The 13,076-nt window shown below is 35.4% G+C and overlaps 1 protein-coding gene across 9 annotated transcripts in view; it reads right to left on the reverse strand.

The window, feature by feature from the left end:
* PPP1R12A (protein phosphatase 1 regulatory subunit 12A) overlaps positions 1-13,076 on the reverse strand; it is a 124,411-nt gene that overhangs the window by 39,858 nt on the left and 71,477 nt on the right. For 8 of the 9 annotated variants that reach the window (XM_086749826.1, XM_086749808.1, XM_086749837.1 and 5 more), the window contains 5 exons: positions 6,773-6,932; positions 5,107-5,251; positions 2,127-2,201; positions 1,622-1,710; positions 1,335-1,492 (listed from right to left, as the gene is read on the reverse strand). In XM_086749826.1, the coding sequence (XP_086605952.1) occupies positions 1,335-1,492; positions 1,622-1,710; positions 2,127-2,201; positions 5,107-5,251; positions 6,773-6,932 (627 nt within the window). The remainder of the gene's footprint in view (positions 1-1,334; positions 1,493-1,621; positions 1,711-2,126; positions 2,202-5,106; positions 5,252-6,772; positions 6,933-13,076) is intronic. The other variant, XM_086749791.1, reaches the window with a different exon arrangement.

Here is a 13,076-nt window from a genome sequence, read left to right on the forward strand (position 1 = left end):
CAGTAAACAAATATAAATATAAAAAAGCAGCTTACATCACTAACTCTGCACTTAATGGAAAGTTCTTTTTAAACACAAGTGAAAATAAATGGTAGTAAACTTCTAGGTCATGGTCATAAAAAGTTTAATGCGGACTGATAGTACGATTTGAAATTATGCACAGGCAGATCTGCCGGAAATTTGCAAATGAGTAATACAGCTTTAAAATATACAGAAAAAATTATCAGGAGTGAAAGCACGGAAGGATAAAAACGTTTTTTTCAAAATTGTATTCTGAAATTATTTCAAGGACAGCAATAACATAGTTGTATGCATGACTGAGCTAATATTGACTAACTTTCAAAAAAGATTAAGCTACCTGAAATAAAATAAGTTAAAAAAACCAAACTGCTGAAAATTTTATATTCCAGCTTGTTTCCCTGTCCTTTAGGAGATGATAGCTTCACATTAGTATTTCCCTTCTTGGTCTTACAGACAGAAATGTATTTATTTTTAAGCCATATTATTACATAATCAATGAAACAGAATCTAAGTTTTAGGAAAACATTTCCAATATCCCAATAGATTAGAAATCACAGTTTCTAGTACTTCAGAATACTGAACACTGTTAAAATATTTCACAACAAGAATGCTTCTTATAATCTTAACATTTTTCACTAGAAAACTACCTTAACCTTAATAATGGGAAAAAAGGAAAAGCACAAGCTTGGAATTCAGAGATGCAACTCTACAGGGAAAAGCTTAAAGTCTAGCTTGCCAAATAAAGCATGATAAAGCTTTGTTGATATTAAAGACCCCAAAGTTTACATAAATTAATTCTTGTGTCACAGTCAAATTTTCCTGGCACAAACTATCTACTGGTAATGAAGAGAACACAGTTTCCAGAGTCATAAAGTTCAGGAGACATTACAGTTAGTTCAGTGACTGAGAAATTACTACGTTATATATTACAACTGTTTTAAATTTAACAAAGCTCAGTCTCTGTAAATAAAGGATGCAAATATACTAAGTTGAAAGACTACCTACAAAGCTTGACAGACCTTTTTTCCAGCTTAACACTGATTTATTTCAAAATAGAAAAATAATTAAAACATAATAGACAATATCCAGTAAGTAAGTTAGTAACGTTAACCTAAATAGCCACCACTAAAGACATATTTTTGATATCTCTGTTATGACTTGACTTTAGACACCTATAAACTTGCTTTAAAATAACTGGAAGCTTAGTGGAATGCAGAAGAATAAGTGAAACTTAAGATACTTAACTCTGTATATTAAATAAGTAACTTTATAAAGCAAAAACTTAAAGAAAGGCAATACGCCAAATAATGTACCTGTCTCTGCTTCAGATTCTGAGTCGTCATCCTCTTCCTCTTCACTAGAACAACTGGATTCATCCTTCTTTCCCTCTTCTTCCTCATCTGCTTTTTCTTGCTCCAGAGACTCTATACTAGATGCATTCTTTTCTTGCTCCATAATCAATGTCTCTTTACTGAGTTTGAAAAGAAAAATACTTACTAAGTCTCAAAAATTTTACTGAAGTCTGTCAAGTCTTACTTTGTGACAGCTTGTAAAGCTATATTTTTTATTAACAGCTTATTATTTTTCCTAGTTTACTTACTTTTTGAATGTTTTCTGTGTCTGATTATTATCCATGTTGGCTGTGGATTCAATTAGGGGAGATTTCTTTTCCCGTTTTTCACTATGAAGCTTCAAAATATACAGAATGATGCAGTTAAATTGACAGAATGGTTATCAGTGTGACAAAACTACAAATGGAGGGAAATCTTTCCTAACTACTACAAACACTAGAATGTGCATAAGATGTCAAAGTTCAAAATTCTAAAATCTCAGAAACTGTTATTCCAAATTGTTCATTGTTGATGCTTCAGATCATGCTGGATCATGCTGGCGTAGAAGAACACCTTCTTTCTTCCAAGTTTTTTTTTGGTCACCATATTTGACCAAAGGCATGAAATAACTTTGGAGATGACTGTGGAATTACCTGAATTGAAGCCCCAAATCAAACCTTTGTTTTTAATGTATATGCTGCTATGAGCTTTGTACCATAATCATATCTATAATAAAGTATAACATACTTATATCTTTATATGCAAAAGGCCTACCAGATTCTGCTTCTTTTGTAATTCTTCTAAATATCCTAGAATATCTTCATCTGCCACATCAAACGCTGTCTGCCCCTGGAGAAGTGGAAGAAGTAAAACACTGTAATTGTACAGTAGAATTTAAATATAACAGATTACGATGCCTTATCACATGATGACGCAGATCAGGAGCATATTCAGAGAGAGAAATTAGAAAGTATAAGCCAAGCTCTATTACAAACTGTTAGTCTGTCAGTAGTTGAAAACAACTTCGCAATACTACTTTTCTGGGTAATTGAAACAGAAATACCTATACCTGATGAGTAAACACGTTTTTTAAGAGATAAAAAAAATTACTTCAATAAAATTTTGCTGTCCTTTGAAGGGAAAAAAACAAAAACAAACTATCAAAGAAAAAAAAAAACGACTGAAAGAATACAATTCTCACAACATTATTTCCAAACAACTACTCCAACAGCAGTTGTATGGATGGGTACTGAGCAGTTCAGTATCCTGTCCATCTTAAGACTACCATATACAGCTTGATCTTTTGAAGTTTAAATTAGTTAAGCAAGCTATACTAAAGTTAAATAGCTTTCACATTTTTACAGTAAAACTGTGGTTTTCATTTTACATTCCATTTTAGAAGAGACCTGCTACAACCACTTGTTCTTATCCTCCCTTAGTGTATGATTTCCATGGGACATGGAATAGATCATAATGTGATACACTAACACAGAGTAATACTGTCAGCTGGAATTTCTTCAGCTTGCTATTTCTTGCATCCATACAGTCATTGCAATTCTTGTCTAGACCAGATGCCCACAGGATGTGAGACCCTATATTTTAGGTCTGAATTGCTACAGATTTCAAAAATTGTCTTTCTTCATCTTTACTTGAAGACGACAAGGGCTGAAGCTCACACAATTTCACAAAGAAAGCCTAACTTACTTTGCTACTGCAACACAATGTTTTGTATCTAGAAGTTTGCATTCAAATACAAGAAGGCTGGAATCTAGGCACTGGTATAAATGCAGCTGCATCAACACACTGGGTGGACATACTGAAATGTCAGGAGGATCACGACAAGATCAGTCAAGTAAGTACTTCTGCATAATAACCAGCAACAAAAAACAGAGCTGTCATTTAAAAGTGGTCACAGCAGCTTATTAAGACAATTACAGCTGTTCATATTTGCCTCTGCTTATTTCAGTTTCTCAAAATGTTAACTAAAGGCAAACATAATCCTAAATACACTGTGAAGGCTATCTTGCCTGGTTACAAGGGACCTTTAAACCACTAATTTTCACATCTATGAAACTTCCGACCATACAGCAAAAGCACATGCTCCTTTCAACAAACGTTACCGAAAGCAGCTTGAGGTCCTCTGACATGAACTATTCCATTTAGTATAACACAGCACTAACCTGGAAACTAAACAACAAAATCATCTCAAGTTTATATTTGCATTATGACTGTAATTTTTAATCTGGCCTTCTTTTTTCGGTAGCTACTAAGTGGGTTTATTTCCAAATAATATGAGTTAGACCTACCTTGACCACAAAAAAAAACAATTTGCAAAAAAAAATGTCAGAGTTGGGAAGGTTGTATCTAAACCCAGCCCACAAAAGTTAATACCTGAAAGTCAAAGGCCTAAACAATAATGGCTGAGTTCTCTGAGATGCTAAGCACTTACAACTGAAACCAAATATGAAGAGTTTTCACTCTTCATGTCTCCAAAAGCAAAAATTCTTTCTAGCTTACTCAAGACCACAACAGACAAAACTTTCCTAGCTTGCACAGACAAGCCCATACACCAAATAAAATTGCTTATATCCCTCTGTATCTCCTTCATTTTTATTCTTGCCCCAGTTGAACATACTTTCGTGAGAGTGCTCTCTGGAATACCACCCTCCACATTCCCACACCACCAGTAAAAAGTCTAACAGATAACTTGATAAACTGGCTTCAATTAATTGCATCAGCTTTTGATTGACTGATATAAAATACAGTTATAAAGCTGATATTTAGAAGTTCTATAAGCATTATATAGAAAGAGAGTTGAAGCTCTTTGAAATTTAATTCCAGATTTCATCGATTTTATTATAAGCAACCTCAATTTGTACGGAAGAAAAACTCAACAAAGACTGAAAACGTTAAACAGTAGTAGTTTTGCCCCTATATAGAGTAAATACTTGCTAATTCATGGTCTGTATCTGCATACTTCCCCATTTATTTTAAAACATTTATGAAAAAATTCAGTGAAGAATCCATCTTAAAAGTCAGGCAGGTAATTTACATATACAGTACTGACAGAAATTGGAAGCAGATCAGAATCTATCTGTAAAACACAGTGCAAAGTCAAGAAAGATAATTTCGGCACTTACAAAGTTGAATGAAAAGTTCTGGATCCTTGTGATGCCTATGTGAATCATGAATTTATATCCGTTGGGAGCAAGACCTTGCAAAGTCAGCAACCTATGCAGGCCTTTGCATAAAAGTCAAGGAAATATAGCTTAGGAAGCATTCAAGTTATATCTAGAGAGTCCAGAAGATGCTTAGAAGTTTCTTGAGTGCATCCAAACCAGCATACAGTGAGAACTCTTTAGTATGCCAAGGCAAGCTGATTTTAAGAGTTAAAACACTATCCAAAGGCATCATCATTGTCTTCAGTGATCAAATGAAAGCCTGTATGCAATCCATCATGTCACTAATTTGTACCTCTGAAATGTCAATAAACCCATTATATTTTGAATTTCCCTGTCAAAGATTACATGGATCGTTTAATATAGAACCAAGCATAAGGTAGGCCTAGAAATTAATGTAGACAATCAGAGAATTTAGTTTTGAACACAAACATGCTGTTTTGACAAAACATGCATTATATAAAGCTCCACGTACAGTAAACAGCAGTTTATCATCACTTTTCTTACCCTGGCTTCTAAAGTCACTTTAGAGACCAGAACTTTGTATCTTGACAAGGATTACATAAAAATCCTACCACTTTGTTGACAGCCTCCATATCACATAGGTTTTCCACTAAAATGCGACATGCTTCTTCTTTACCCCAGTGAGCAGCAGCATGAAGTGGTGTCCAGCCATCATAATCTTTAATATTTACATCGTAGCGAGCCTGTATTAAAAGCCTAAAGAAATCAAAAGAATTTGATTGTGAGACTGCTGACAGGGATAAAAACTTGCATCTCCTCCTGTCACTAACATTTGATGTTGTAACAATCTAGTGCCTACTCAGTGCTCTCTGAGAGGGAGCAGAGCTCCTCATAGAGAACCTGCTTTTCAGCCCGCATTCAACACTCAAATTTGGCATGGTTCTGATGTATCAAAGTGACAATGGACACTTAACCTGATAAACAATTTTGTGTAAAAGGCTATCAGCTCTCTGAAATATCGTCCGTAATTATTACAAATCACATAACCATCAAGTATTCTTCTCAAAAAATTATCTCTGTTTCTCAAGAGCCAATATACTTACAGTAATATCCTCCAATAAGTCAACTTTCTCATATGCTCAGCTGCAAAGTCTTGCAGACTTGCATCCTACACAGAGCATACATTTTTGATAATTTGAAGCCATCATGAAAATTGCTTGCAAATATATTTTTCCCCTCCTAGGAAAAGTATATGGACTGGACTACAAAAAAAAAAACACTAACAGAGAGCGCTAAACAAAATGGTTACAGATTTATGTAACTCCCTTACAGACAAATTCCAAAACAAATATTATTCTTTTCCAACAGAATAATTTATCTTCCTCATGCTAAAGCATCAGTGTTTTTTGAAGCATAACTCCCATTCAGTAAATTTTATGTAATGGTTATAATGATTAAAAAAGCTCTGTCATTCAACTTCTACATTGACAAAGCATTACAAGGCTCTGCAGACCTTAAAGGTAGCAATGCTTACAGAGTCAGGGTGTGTGCCCATCTTCACTCATGTTACAATATGTAAGTATTCCTAGTACTGCCAAAGCCGTCAAATGCATTTATAATCACAGCAAAGCAATGTATTATTAAGTATGCTTGACTTCAATAAAAGCAGAGCTTTGATGAAAAACAAATTAAACCTCTGTCACAGTATATATTTGTATTGTACTGTATTACTGAAAAGCTACCTGTGAATTAGGAGACACTAAATGCCTGAAGCTTTCCAGGAAAGATTTCAAGAGTCATGATTTTCAACAACAATATCAAAAAAGCAAAATTAAATTATATGTTCTTCAGGTCTGAAAACCTTTAGTCTGGATTACAAACTCTGCTTTACGGATGCAAATAAATACGGTGTCTTGAAAATATGCATCAAGCAGAATGCTACCTGGCATTATATAAAAAGTATTAAGCTTGTTTACACAGCTGACTTCAGAAAAAGGGCAAATTTTTTGTCAACTTTCTTCTTTTAGATAAGTATTCAAACTCAATATGTACACTCTGTTCATATTTTGAATGACTTAACAAAGAAAGCTAACAGCATCAGGATTTATGAGTGCTTGAAAACATAAAACGAAGCTTTGAAGAAAAATATAGTTCTTGGAGATTATTTTCCCAGATACAATCTCCAAAAGTCAGAAGTCTCCAATCCTATCAATTCCAAGCAGCATTACATCAACAAGACAATCAAATATGAAAAATTGCCATTTAAGCCACACTTACTTTAAGACTTCTGTATAGCCCTTAGCAGCAGCTACATGAAGTGCTGTACCACCAGATTTTGCGTGCCTGACATCATTTATATGGCCACTGTTGAGCCACTGTCTTGCATCTCTCAGCATTATTCGTTCTTCTTCTTTTCGAGCTGCTTCTATATCAACCCCTATTCAGACAGGGAGGGGAAGAAGGGAAAAGAGGACACAGAATATTTTAGTTCAAATACTTCCATTCAATTCTTTAATAAATCTTATACCTTGTTTATGTGATACAATAAAAATAACAGCTAAACAATATGAATAATGTTAAATTAATAATGTTAGATACAAATCTTTCTGAAGATTAACCTAAAAAGGTTATGCAAACATCCATTACTGCATGACACTTTGCATGCATAATGCAGTTTTTTCCCAAAAGAAGGGGGGGGAAGTTTGCTCTTCAATTTTAAGAATGTCTACCATCACACAAATAAACACTGAAGTGACCTGTTAAAAAAGGAGAAAAATTATATTTTAACCTTCCAAGCACAAAAATATAAGTCTGGTTCTCCCTTCATACCTCAGGTAAAAAAACAAAAACAAAAACACAACACTTAAAACCTTTTAATGTCCCACAAAAAAAATTACCATACACTGATGAAAAGGGAGGAACACAACGTAACACTTACAGGGTACACAGATCAAAAAAACCCCTGAGACTCTGAATGTGCAAAGCAAAGCATTTATTTGCAAGTGTTTTTTAATTACTACCACGTGAACTCATCTAAAGAAGACAGCAGGAAAGGGGTCTTGAGAACTATGAATGAGCATTGCTCTATCTATGCTGACTGAACAGTGACAACTTTGTGAGGAACAGGGACTCGGGAATTACCATCATCAAGAGCACAGACTGTAGCTGGGTTGACCACAGAACATCAGTGGGCTAACCTCCAGCAAAATTATTTCATGTGTATGATTTGTCTAATCTTAGACACTGGTATGTGGGGACTTGGGAAATACATGCTGTTGATCTGAATGTTTAATGTCTCGTGGAGCAAAGCATTAACTTTGGACATAATAAAAACAACTAAAATCTAGAAACAGGTACCGAATTGCTAGATAAAACCACAAACTTCAACAGTACTCCTATAGCCTATGAAGAAGAACTTAGAGATTATTTTTAAAACACTTAAGAGAGAGATGCTTCTTGACTCAGATCTAATTCTGCCTTCTTTATTTCCTGCTGAATCTTCATCAGTCCCCAGACTCTTTTTCGCCAGCAAACACGTTTCAATCACATTACTCTCCTAACTGTCCAACTAATCAAAGCACAACAATATACAGCAGACTGCAAACAAGACTATGCAAAGCTAGAACATCTCTTTTCAAAACTACTATACATGATTAATTAATTTTAATTAATTTTCAAAGTCTTTATAATGAACAGCAAATTCAGGCTCTAATGTCTTTAAAGAAACTGTGAACTACTAGTCCTTTACAGGGTGACTGAATCCCCAGAATATGGAAACCAAATTAAATCTTAACTTGACTGTTGACCATTTAGACGTAGCAGAAACTGAGCTAAGTGATGAAGTCATCTTCATTAAAGAAATTATTAATATCACAAAATAAAGACATAGATAATACAGAGATGATCATATTTAGTCCAATGCATCACTCTACTGTGCAAAACGTGATAAAACAGAATACAATAAAACAGATTCATCAAGCTCTTACCAATCCACTGGCAACTAGAAAGCCAGTGCAACAAACTGGCAAACTGAAAGCAATTACATTGGCACTGCTGAAATGTCCTTTAGGTGCTGATAGCAGGCTGATGTATCTATTAGGTTATGTATGGATTTGTATTTCACAGATGCTGCAATTCCCCAATACACAGTAAGAAAACCCTTGAAAATTACATGCCCAAATCAAAATTTCCTGAAATGCAAACAGAATGACTGTAATTGTTACATACTTTTGGAAAAATAACATGTAATTTGTCTGGTTTGCGGCAGCATATGACAGCGCTGAACTCCCTTTTCACCAGTGAAAAACGCCTGCACTACAAGGAGGTTGTAACGCCAATTTCTCCCCTTTTGGTATATACAGAAAAATAATGGTAAGATCTAAATAGTCATTTCAAAGAAAACAAACAAGACATCACCACATCCAGAAAAATAGCTCTTTTTTTTCCTTAAATAAATAGCATTTTTTAGTATTTTTAAACAAGATTAAATTCTTAATATTACACACAACTTCAAAACATAATTGATGCACACAATTCCTTCTAACTCAAATTAGTTATAAGCTTCATAAAAACACCTGCAACAGAGTTCTCTTTTATTATTCTTCGTTCAATTCACACTGTAATAAATAAATAATAATAAGTAATAAATAAACAATAAATAATAAATCTATGTCTATAAATATGTAAAAATTATAATTTTTTAAAAAACACTAAGAAAGATCAGTCGGAAAAAAGATTCTGTTCATTAAGTAAATATGGTAAAACTTAATGCTAAGAACAGCTGGAAAGATGAAACTTTACTAAGTATCATAAAATAACTGAGTTGGGTTACACAGTAAGTATTTTAAGCAGTCAACGGAATTCCTAGACTCATCCACTTAATCCATTAAAACAAACACTTCACTCTTGACAATTCAACAAAAATTAACAGAATTAAGTTTGATCAGAAACTGACGTAAATCGCTAATCTGGAGGCTAAGTCTGCAAGATGCAGGAAGATACAAAAGACTGTTGAAGCACTAAGCAGAACAAAAAGCTAAAATGTACTTGTTTGAAAGAAGCTTGGTAAAAATTAAATACATAGAGGTTCCTGAAACGGACTGTCTCAAGACAAATCATGGCTAACTAGATCTGAACAGAGATTAAATTTTACATATCTAATAATGTTTATAACTCTGATAGATATGAAGAATGAAAACCAGGATCTTTGGATCAATAACGTATTGATATTCACATATTCTCATTCCTCCAGAAGGCTCCTACATATTGATGTCTGAACTGCTGCAAACTCTAACTTCCTTGGGCCTCCGCATCTGCTTGCCTTCCAGAATGACACAGCAGTGCAGATCAGCAGATCCTGGGAAAATAATTCTCTAGAGTACAGCCATTTACATGTCAGTGTTGCCTGCAAAACACGACTATGCAAATAAATAGTTCATATATCATCTGTTAGTCACATTTATGTCCATCCGCTTTGTGCATGCCCGAGGTTTAACTGTGTATCCTTATGAGCATGAGTAACCTTCTCCACCTGAAGAATCTGACGTAAATCTCTATCCATGTAAAACCACTCATCTGTGCGGCTGGTCATTTTGAGGCACTTTTTTTATAAAGGAAGAACAGAGATAAAGTTACTCCCAAACCCTGATCTTGAAATTCTAACAGTTAATGTCTAAGCATACTTTCCAGGTATGCCCAAAGAACTGTGTCAAAATAGCAATGTTTTTGCAGAAAAAGTAACTAATACTGAATACAGACTTCTATCAATATCACAAATGATTGCATTTCTGAAGCCCAAACACAATATAACGCCTGCAGAGGACTAATGGCTGCATCAATACATTATTTTACAAGACACTACATTTCTGATCATATTTCAATAGAAGAAAGTATAAGAATCTTGCCAATCTACATAGAAAATCTCACTTTAATAACTGGCACAAAAACGGGATTTAAACTTTGTGTCACAGGAAAAAAAGCCACTCTCTGAGATAAGCTAAATGCAATTCCCGTTATTAACTACAGAAAACAGAATGTAAGCAGCCTTCATTACACCTCGTACGGACCTTTCTCCTTACTTTTGTCTCCCAGACTCTATTAAGGTATCAGGGAGAAAGAAAACGCTGGTCATACATCTCAAACACTTTCTCCATCCGGCCCATAGATGGCAATGCGCTGCCTCCTACCTCGACTCTGGCCGGAGCATTCGCTCACCCCACCAGCGCACATAACCTCTCCGTCAGCCTTAACAGCTTCTTAAATCATTAAAAATTTATTGCTCCATGCTTTTCTTTTTTTTTTTTTTTTCTGATCAACAAGTGTTATTCAACAGTCCGAAACAGGTTTGAAAAGAGTGCACCGTTCAGCGAGCATTTAATGAAATTCGGGGTAAATGTAAATGCTGAATCATTGTTTCGGGACTCCTCAGCCATATAAAGGCATGTTTTATAGATAGCGCGTGGAAGATCAACCCCCTTCTGCCTTCATGTAGCAAGTGTTTATATTCAAATGTAACCGTTCGCATTTTATCCACAGAAACGAAGCTGAGTCTGGGAATACATCCGAGGGAGTCTCCTTACATTTACCTATAATTAAGAATGAGGAACATTTGCTTCTCCTTGGAAAAAGAGAAGCGATCCCTCTGGCAGTTATTGAATAGCTACCACGCTGTATCATGAACTCCTGATTCACCTCACGTCACCTCTCCCCACTAACTCACCTCCCGAGAATGTTTCCTATAATTCAAAATAATTGCTTAAGCAGTTAAAAATAATTTTAAGAGGACATCTGATGATAAACAGATAAAAAAATAGCTTCAAACCATTACGCTTAACCCTACTCGAGACCTGAGGAGAGGCAGCATTTAGCCAGCACTAAAGCCACATCCCTCTCAAGTTTGCAAGTTTTTCACCAGTGCAAAAAAAAAAAAGTTACACTACTGGCAAAAGACAACTTCCACAACAATGATACGTTGAAGAACTGCAGAGTAGAAATATAAGGGATCATATAGAGAAATTATAAATAATAATATTTTAATGAAGATAAAGAATTATGTGGATTGCAGTGGCACCTATATACATGGGATTGGCCCACAATAAAGACACCAGCTATATGGAGAAACAACAAAGCAGATCCTAAGAGAAGCTTTTTGTGTAACACACAAAATACTTAGAACACATGGCATGCACGGACAATATTGCTCAGCACTGTTTTGGAGTAATTTCCATAAAACACCTAGTTTTGCTACTGGTGAACTCTTTGTAACTGTGTCAAAAAATCTTCATACCTTACCTGAGCATGTATGTAACTCATCTTCTCACAAAGTATAAAACCAAACTAGGTTTTAAACTTAAAAAATAATTAAGTCAATAATTCACCTTTGAAGATTAGGGTAGAAAAATGCTTTCCTTACTTACCTGAGTGCTATGGCTTCATTTATAGGACAGCTAGCCCATATAGTCCATAATTACTGCATAGTCACAGAATCATGGAACAGTTTGGGTTGGAAGGGACCTTTAAAGGTCATCTAGTCCAACCCCCGCTTCAAGGACCAAGGGCATCTCCAACCAGATCAGGTTGCTCAGAGCCCCGTCCAACCCGGCCTTGAATGTTTCCAGGGACGGGGCACCAACCACCTCTCTGGGCAACCTTTTCCAGTGTTCCACCACTCTCAGTGTAAAAAATTTTTTCCCAACGTCTAATCTGAATTTACCTCTCTCTATTTTAAAACCGTTACCCCTTGTCCTATCACAACAGGCCCTGCTAAGGGCCATTAGTACATTATATCAACACGGTCCCGCTCCATGCTCAGCAGAACACAGGTGGCCTTGTCCGGGGGTCTGTGGCCCACACAAGAGGACACATGAAAAGACACCTGAACAAAGGGTCACAATTTAGAAGTGTTGCATATGGACATCAGAATAACTGAAGAAGGACAGAAATCAGGTAATACTACTATAAAACACTCCTTACAACAGAACTTGTAAAACAAGAAGATTAATTTGGATCACTGACCATCTCCTCTCTAGCCAGGTCAGATTGTGGAGAGTGAACGCTAAAACAGGATGAGCAAACACTGCGGACCCTTCTTTTTATTAAGCCTGTAATGTGACATAGAGGTGAAGTGTGTTGCACTCTATAATTTATTTCTGTGAATTTAGTGTCTCCAGAGGCTCCCCATTTTTTGTCCTGTAGTTAGACATGTCCTTAAAATATAATTAGATACCCGTAAAAATTGGGCATAAGTACAAACAAACTGATGATCTGTAGAAGGCTGAATAGTTGCACAACTGGAAGGCTCTGTTTGAACTACTCCTATAAAGACTGAAGGTCTGCAAAAGCAGAAAAAAAAGGTGATTCTCCTCAGACTTCTAACAGAAACAAACATCAAATGTCATCACTTACATCTGAAACCACAATGAACCTGACTGGTATTTCCAGGCAATCTTTTGCCACCAAATGACTACGACTGCTGATGCCAATATGCAGGAAGCCATACTCACAGCAACACAAAAATTAAACTATAAAGAATGTAGGAATAAATACACATGAAAAGGTTGCAAGGCAAGAATGTTACAGAAAA

This window comes from Chlamydotis macqueenii, chromosome 1 (genome assembly GCF_036417535.1).
Source record: "Chlamydotis macqueenii isolate bChlMac1 chromosome 1, bChlMac1.mat, whole genome shotgun sequence".
In the NCBI taxonomy this organism is placed as follows: Eukaryota; Metazoa; Chordata; class Aves; order Otidiformes; family Otididae; genus Chlamydotis; species Chlamydotis macqueenii.